This window comes from Eurypyga helias, unplaced genomic scaffold (genome assembly GCF_000690775.1).
Source record: "Eurypyga helias isolate BGI_N326 unplaced genomic scaffold, ASM69077v1 scaffold12935, whole genome shotgun sequence".
In the NCBI taxonomy this organism is placed as follows: Eukaryota; Metazoa; Chordata; class Aves; order Eurypygiformes; family Eurypygidae; genus Eurypyga; species Eurypyga helias.
Genome location: NW_010252145.1, coordinates 18934 through 27983, shown reverse-complemented (window position 1 = coordinate 27983; position 9050 = coordinate 18934). Strand labels below are relative to the sequence as shown.

Here is a 9050-nt window from a genome sequence, read left to right as displayed (position 1 = left end):
GGGCTTTGAGCAACCGGGTCTAGGGGAAGGTGTCCCTGCCCATGGCAGGGGGGTTGGAACTAGATGGTCTTCAAGGTCCCTTCCAACCCAAACCATTCTATGATTCTATGATGTATGAAAAATTAGGAAGTGTCCTTAAAATATTTCACATGGGGATTGTAAGCATGGAGACCCCAAACATGAGTCATCTTTATTTTTAAACTCAAACAAAATCTAGTTGCTGCCTCAGGGCAAGCATAATGTTGGTGGTCTAGAAGAAGTCCTATGCTCTGCTCAGATGAAGAGCCAGGATGGGTTCAGCTGTAGGTGTCTATAGGCAAGTCAGGTATCTGGGCTCTCATCAGAGCCAGTGGAGACGCAGAGCTGTGGCAATTGCCTTTTGAGATGTCAGAGGAGATCTTGCCAAGCCTCCAGCTGCGACTTTAGAAGATCTTTTATGGGTCCTGTGTCTGCCAGCCATACACAGATGTGTTCAGTATCCCTGGGGTATCTCAAATGGCACCAAACCTGTGAGTGTGCAACAGAACTGAGCCTCTAGTTGACACATTTAATGTACCTGATCCAGATCACCAAAGGATAGATACCTTAGTTTGTTTCAACTACCTCATCATTCGTTACATCAAATTTAAGGTTTCCTCACCCAGAGCTGAATCACTCCTTAAGCAGAATTCTTAAGAATTCTGCTTTAGCAGAATCTCTCCTTAAAAAGAATTCCTTAAACAGAATTCTGCTTTAGCAGAATCTCTCCTTAAAAGACCCTTCCAGATGAGAGTGTTAAATGCTCAAAGTAGTTGCTCACATTTACAGTTCCCTCTTGGCTGTACTATTAAAACACAATCTCAATTAATCTAACAAGCACAGATGGTTTTGGTCCCTCATTTCCATATATGTAATTGATAGTATGGACCAGCCACCTTCCCAGATAACTCCTGCCTACACAGGAAAGCAGCAAGGAAAATGACTCGCCAAAATTAAACACACACTGCATAGCATTTAAGGGGCAGGTGCACATCCAGGGCAGTTGAAAAGGAGGGGACAAGTCCACCACCAGAAATGCAGGTGCCATGAGTCAAAGCAGTTTCATTGAAGTCAGTGGAACTGCATCAATTTCCACATCCCAGCTAAATATCAGACTCAGGACTGGTTGACACCTTAATTTCCTCTTTAAAAAAATGAAAGAACCCAACTGCAAAGGATACAAATGCCAAGGATGCTTCCCTCAAATAGTTCCCCAACGTCCTCCAGCAACAACATATTATTTTCTATTCACTGCTCCAGCTAAACATTGCATCCTAAAAGAAGCTTAAAGGGATTTCATTCACAACCTCACCTTGGTAAAAGCCTTTGCTACACAGCACGTTGCTTCTGATGTAATGTTCTTCGGAACGAGCATGGTCTTCTTGGACCTCATCGGAGTGGGATAGGCTCGGGAGAAACAGCACCCAGTGCACTGGTATATGGGTGCTCCTGGCTTGGAAAAGAATCTGTTCTCCCCTAGCTTGCACTCTGGACAACCTGCCATAAAAATATAAGGAAGAGACTTTTACTTGGTCTCCAGCTGCATTTTCATTTTCAAAAAGAAAGGGAAAATGCGGGCAGTAAGGGGAAACACCAGCTGCATTCTGCTGCTTGACGTCTGCAAAGCAGAAAAGCACGGACACCAAAGTTCCCCTCTTTAGGGTCCTCCAACTCGGAAACACGCATCAGCTGTAAAACCAGGCTGTGGCTTTCTAGGTAAGGCACAAGCATTATTGTATCTTTTCTAGTTTTCTTTTCAATTCTGTTGAGTTTTGGAGGATTTTTTGTATGTCTACTGCAGTAGCTGTCACTAGAAAACTTCCTACTACCTACAGATCGTTAAATAGCACCAGCAGGATTTGTAGTGCTTCTTAGACATTGCCTGTTTTCAGGCAAGACTCTGTTATCAAGAGTTTGAAAAGTGCCCAGTGATCTCGAGATTTCTGTAGCTCGCATTTTTCTATATTCAGTTCAAGGCTGAATTAAAAAAAACCTGCTACCTCTAAACCAACCCTAAATCTACCTAATATGCCTCCTTTGTAGAATACTACACCACCAACATCCCATATTCGGGGACCTACAGAGGAAAAATATTCTGCATATTATGAGAAAAATCTATGGCATCGCTGTTCCTGTTGTTATGTTGCCACTTAGATCTCAGGAGTACAAGAAACCAAATTGTTTCTGTTTGATAATGCTTCAAGGATTAAGATCACCCACATCAACATGAGGACATGGTTATCTGGGAGACTCCTGACCTGGAGAAATCAAGTTTAGAGAAGAAATAGGAAGTATATTCATAGTAAAATTATCTTGATTTATTACACCCTCATATCTCAGTGTCAATAAATGTGACTGAACTATAAAATTTATGACCACATTTGTAAAAACACGTGAAAGTTTAATTAATACTCTTTACGAATAATTGCCCTGTTTTTGTAGACTGAAAGCAGCTTACCCTGCATGAGAAACTCTCCATCTGGGAAAGCATGAAGAAGATGCAGAAACACAGACAAAATGGTCAAAGTGACAGCTGCATACTTGCCGTAGCAATCCATGATCTGTCTGGAAATACAAATACACAGACTTTTAAAGGACTGTTTTGCACAGGGTACAATACCGGTATCTAGGCTACACATTGATACAGCATTCAGTGCAACTAAGAGAGGCAATTTAGAACCAGGATCGAAACTGAAAATGCAGTGTACTGATGTGCATTTTATAGGCTCAGAAAATTGACTTCATCACAATAACAAAAATGTGCCTTTCTCTCTGGTCTTAATTTTTTTTTTCCTGAATATTAACATAAGCCACAGGACATCAACTTCAAATGTCATAACTGTCTAATATTTATGGTAGACTGGAGAAAGCCAGCAAATACTTACGGAGAAGATGAAAGAATCTCCAGAATCTGGGAATTGGAAAGACTAATTTCAGGGAAAATAATTTCCCATCAGGACATAATTTCCTGAACCAAGAGTCAGATTATTTGTCCACACACTGAAACGGCCTCAAGTTGTGCCAGGGGAGGCTTAGATTGGATATCAGAAAAAATGTCTTCAGTGAAAGGGTTGTCAGGCATCAGAATGGCCTGCCCAGGGAGGTGGTGGAGTCGCCATCCCAGGAGGTATTTAAGAGACGTGTAGATGTGGTGCTTAGGGACATGGTTTAGTGGTGGGCTTGGCAGTGCTGGGCTAACGGTTGGACTCAATCACACTAAAGGTCATTTTCAACCTAAATGATTCTATGACTTTTTTTCATGCTGAAGTCCCCATAAACAGATTTTCACAGTTGCGTCCCCCAGCAGCAGAAAGCTCCTCCTATCTATGTAATTAGAGAGGCGCTAGATGCTGCACCCCAGAGCACCCAGTGAGGCATGGTGCCAAGAGAGAGCTCAGGAGGGCTGGAAACAGCCCCAGGACTACCTGCATCATGCAGGGTCAGGGTAGTCCCAAGGGAGTTCAGCATCACCGCAACCTTGTGGACCAAGATTTCTTTTAGGCTTCATTTTACTGATGCAGCAACTTGCCTTTTAGGTTCTGAATACGAGAAAGTTGGTTTGGAAGAAACAAACCATGGTGGGCTCAAACTTTTAAAAATCTTTTCAATAAATGAATTTTGTGCAAGAAGGCTACATGTGGCACTATGTATCTGTCCTACAGCGGGTGCACGAGATGAAATAGCCATAAATACCATATCGCATGTTCTCTGGGTAAGTCAACTAAAGGCTGTTGTGCGGTTATATTTGATCCAGATCAAACCTATACCACAGGGTAACACATATCTCTGATATGAATAACTGGGGGAACCATAGCATTAAAGATGCTAAATAAATATATATGTCACAACTCTATGACTATCACGTCAAATTCTCAGCTTGATTTTTTAAAAATCTTTACTTTTTTTCATTATTATTCACAATAAGATTCCATGGGGTAAAGAGGGGAAACACACATGAAACCTCAGTTCTCTCTGTATCCAAACATCAGATGTACTAAGTAAGGGCTACAGCAGGATGCGTTTTGGTAATTACCACAGAACTTCAAAAATTATTCTGAACCATTTTGTACCAGCCTGGTCAGAGACAAAAACCAGGTCATAAACAGGTCATAAGATTAATTAGTGTTTGTTTTGAGCCAGAGAACTCCCATGTGCCTGGGGCATGGCCTGGGAGGGCCTCCCTCCCTGGAAATTCAGGAAGGATCTGAGTTAGGCTAAAGACGTCACACACTTTTTCAGTTCTTCATGTTATATACATCTGGTTAACTAATGCTACTTTTAAAGAGCTTGGATTCATCCGTGCTCTGAACACATAAACCAAAACACTGAACCTCACTTCCACTCTCGTCAGTGATAAAACATATTTTATCCATGAAGTCTGTAACCTTCCTTCTTAAGCACTAAGCCTCCATACTGAACTGACAGTTTCATTGTGCTCAGACAAAAACCATTTTGGCCCAATTTCTCACTCAGAAAACAAAATTTCCCCTTTAAAAACTTTTTTTTTTTTTCCCCCCCTCCACTACGTGTAGACCTGAGCCCTTCCTTTTGAAATGAACAGGAATTACTTCTATCCCATGGTGAAGTAGTTGGGTCCATGGAGAAAAGAGCCATACAAAGGATGCTGAAGTAATAAATTCCCAAACTGGGACAGCCTGCGGGTGACAAAACACAGCAACCTGGCTGGCCAGGGACAGCCTTGCCCTGAAGGGTTGAGATTTAAGATCTTTTTATTGCTGAGACACAGAGCACATTTCAACAGGGGAACTTTCCCTGCCCTTGGAGATTATCCTGTGAGGGATTCTGGGCTGAGCGCTGACCACCTTCACCCTGAAGGGAGGGTATTTGGCTGTGGCTGTGCAGCAGCAGCTGGTTCACTGGCCCCAGTTGTTCCTGACTGGCTTCGGCCAAGCACTCCTGACAGCATCCCAAGCTCAAAGATCCTATTCACCAAACTATTTACCTGCCTTCTTAGAAATGGTATCTGATCATGCAGATCTCTCCATCTCTGCAGTCATGCCCCCAGGCTGTGCCTGGAGCTAACCCACAACTTGTTTAGGCTGTGCCTGGCAGTATCTCCAGACTCTTGCAACTGGATCTTTTGAAGAGTTTCTTCTGTGCCTGCAGAGACCCCCTGATCCCTTGACTTAAAAGACTGACACTGTCACACAAGAGAGTGATGTGCTAGTGACTGATGTGCAGGATAAGGCCCCAAGCTGACAACACTGATACACACATCTTAGATACTGAAAGCTACTGTGCTTTCATGCTTTTCAGTAGCACAAGCAGGAAAAAAAAACCCACACCCAAACCCAAAACATTCAATCCTTAACTGCTGAAGAGTTTCTCTTCTTCCAGATATATCAGTCAATGCTGCTACTCCATGATAAATATTCTTCAGGGACAGATCAAATTGTGTCCTCAAATATTTCTAAAACTGAGGTGGCAATGAGAAGGACAATAATGCCAGCAACAAAGAAATTGATCTTGAGATTTATTGTAGAGTTATATATATACTGATCAGAGAAGGCACTGCCAACCCAAACCAGGAAAGATGGTAGAAAATCAAGTATAACTAAACAATGATAGCTTTCACGTAATGGAAATGTATTTCTTTACAGATTTTGCACCTACCCAGCAGAATCCTTGCAATGACTGCCACAATGATGCAAACGTTCAGATAATGCCTGCTCATATCTGGAGGGGGAGGTAAACCTGCGGAGGTCCAAGGAGTGAAGCCACTTGCCTGGTATCACTATCTGAGAGCAAACCTGGAGCACCAGGATGTGTGCAAATTGATTATCGATTAGCTCCATCACTGCACAAATTCCCAGAGATACATGGGGATGTGAGCCTGCTATGCACATCTCAGCAGGCCTTGGTTCATCAATTAAACAGACATACAGTGCAGTAATCAAAGGTAGCAGTTCAGATGGCAGTGGAGCACAGGCCCTACAAGGTAGCTTTGAAACCAGGAAACAAAATCAGAGAGAGCTGCATCCTTGCAGCAGTCAGAAAAAGATCATGCCCAGGCAGATGAGGCTGAGACCAAAGGCAGGATGACAAGAATATGGCCCTTGCCTGACTGGGGTTAGCAAAGTGGAAAGAAACAAAGTTTATGAGCAAGACATATACAATGCATGGAGGCACAGAAGTGAAACAAGCCTCTTTCTAATGAAGACAGCAAAAACTAGTGACTGACCTGAAGCCCAGCTAGACTGAATGACTAAGAGGCCAGTGAGGTTGCAGTTAACAGGCAGTACAGGTGAAGTAACTTCACCTCTTCCCTCCCACCGGCCCAGCGAGTCAGTCCATGCTGGCAGAAAACAGAGGAAAGAGGAGTTAAAAGCAGCCGATAACAAACAGGAAGAAAAAAATATCAGCAACAATTGTGGAAGCACTGGAAAAAAGCACTTGGAAGAGGTATCAAAAAGCCAGTTCAATGTATGTGTGCATGCAGGCTGAATACAACCTGTAGTTACTCATCTCTGCTTGGGCTTTGACCAGAAACCATCCGAGAACAAGAACATGTCTTCTGATGTTAGTCAATAGGTGGTAAAGGAAACGTGGGATGCCATTAACGTGGTAGCCCCACGGGAGCATTCAACACGGCTCTCAGGTTTCTGAGAAGCAGCTGCCAGCTCTCTGTGCCTTGTGCCCTCAACAAGAGTGACCTGTGTCTGCAGGAGAAAGGTGGTCCTTCACATCGTTTATATCCACAACCTCCTATGGTCCTGCCAAATGTTTTTGGAGCTGAACTGAGCTCAGCCGCATCTAAGGAGTCACACTGAATAAATTGGCTGGATCCCTCCCTCCAGCAAATAAGGGTTTTTTTAAGGTTATTTACTGTATGTGCTCTTCCCATCCCCACAGAGGGGGTGTGACTTCTGGCAGATTTGCCTGCACTGGCACAAAACCCCACAGTTTAATGTCAAGCCCTGCTCCATCCAAGGGGCCATTGCCCAGAGTTTGAGGAGTCAGCTGGAGGGGCTCATGCATCAGCAGGAGAAGACAGACAGCCTTTTCCAAATGACCCATTTCCACATCATCCTGAGCCTTTTGATAGCCTGGTAGCTCCAACGGCTACAACAAGAAGCCAGCCACAGGGACAGCACCACAACCCTTGATTATGTGATTTCATGCTCTTTGCTGAAGGCACATTGGCATTCTCCATCCTAATTTTTCTAAAAACATAAAATGCTACAGTTTGGTATATTACAACGGTTTGAGGAAATCCCAGAGGGAAATTGTCTAAATTACATTAACCAAAAAGGGAATTGAAATTGCAGTTTTGCGCTTCCTCTATTGACTCAGGCTGTCAGGCTCATACCAAAACCACCAAAGATACCTGTCAATAAAACCCAGAGTTGATCTTCTCTACTCTTCCAATGCAACAGACACGGTGCCTGATGGCCTTACTTGGTTTTCTGTCTGTGCCCATGCTGCTAACCCAGTCAGTGGCTACGCTACTCATTTCATCTCACCATCAAATCAAAGGAAACATTTCCTTTACTCTATTAACTATTATATTTCTTTAGCTGTTGGAACATTGTAACATTATATAATGCATGAATTTAAGCAGCTCTTTAGAAAAATGGTAATTTTAATTCTTCCCCAGTGGTTAAAATTCTCACTTCACTATTTACAATATCCTGCTTTTTCTGTAAATCAGTTAACATATTATCAGTTACCATCAGAAAGACAGGCAGTTGTCTGTATTTGCAAACAGGTTTTCTGTTCGGGTATGCGTGGAGGTCTTTACAGTCATGTCAAGTTCCACCAGATCAGACGTGCCAGCAAGCTTTGTTCCATAAGCACCCTCTCTGTAGTGATTGTATGGAATAACGTTAACGCTTTCAGCATGAACTTGGGACATCCCTCTGTACTCTTCCATAGGGTGACGGTGGTGTTGTCATATCCAACTGCAGTTCAACACTTTGTACACCGTGCTAGTTTCTTTCTGGGATGCTCAGCCATGACGTATGGCTGTGTCACAGGAATGATGATTACAAGTGCCAGCACTTCACGTGCAGCCCGGTGTCATGCATACAGCAACCAGTTAGCAAACCGCTGAAGGCTGAGAAATCTTGACTCACTTTTTTTTTTTCTTTCCCTTAACATAATTAACGATGACTGGCAATTTAAAGACTCTAAAACATGCGTTAGTACCACAGAATGTGTAACATTCAGCAGCGATACCGATGACCAGGAGAAAACCACAGGGTTACTGATAAAGCATTAATGGACCCAATCAGAAATCACAAAATATCACTATTTTAGCTGTATTACAATTCTAGAGCCTCATTTTCTCTTACTTACAAACGTAGTCTAACCCCAAGCACTGATGTTTTAGTCCCAACACAACCTTTTAAGTTAAATTTCAAAGAAAAAACTTTGACAGAATGGAAGAAGATGACAACTTTTGGAAAGAAAGGAAGAAAAATGTCAGAAAATGTGTAATTGTTCCTCTTTACCAGCAACAAAAATTTAAAAATATATTACCTCCCTTGTTCAACGAGAATAAATCAGACAGCTGAGAAACTGCAGGATGGCGTTTAAAGGTGAGCTGTCCTTGATGCCTGGACGTACGCTCCTGAAACTGATGTATGAAAAAGTTGCAGCTTTCTTTTATACCAGTAAAGCTAGATCATATTCCTCACCCACATCTAAGCCATAGGATCAACTGTACATTTTATCTAATGACTGAACATTACTTTATCTAATTACCAGCCCACCATGCTGATCTTATCTTCGACTTGACTTTCATAAAGATTGGTTTTTTCCTTATATAATGAAAACAAGGTCAGCTCGCAAGCACAAACCCAATGCTGTCTGAGTTTCCTGGGGAACTCAAATATTGAGCATTCAGTCATTTGCTGGGGTTTTCAGTGAACAGAATCTCATTTTAAAAAAGGAAGAGTTACTAACGTTTTCCGTTTCTTATTAAACTGGAGAATAATATTTTTTTTTTCAAATCATAAAACACTTCCACAGCAATGGCACTGTTTTAGCAAAGAATAACAAAACAAAGA

The 9050-nt window shown here is 42.4% G+C and overlaps 1 protein-coding gene across 1 annotated transcript in view; it reads right to left on the bottom strand.

Annotated features, from left to right (window-relative positions):
* The window catches only part of CGA (glycoprotein hormones, alpha polypeptide), a 9762-nt gene extending 1143 nt beyond the window's left edge, over positions 1-8619 (bottom strand). Inside the window, exons 1-3 of the mRNA XM_010152263.1 lie at positions 8521-8619; positions 2477-2583; positions 1331-1515 (exon numbers count right to left, since the gene is read on the bottom strand). Coding sequence (XP_010150565.1) covers positions 1331-1515; positions 2477-2576 — 285 coding nt within the window. The 5' untranslated portion in view covers positions 2577-2583; positions 8521-8619. The remainder of the gene's footprint in view (positions 1-1330; positions 1516-2476; positions 2584-8520) is intronic.
* Between the last annotated feature and the right edge of the window lie 431 nt (positions 8620-9050).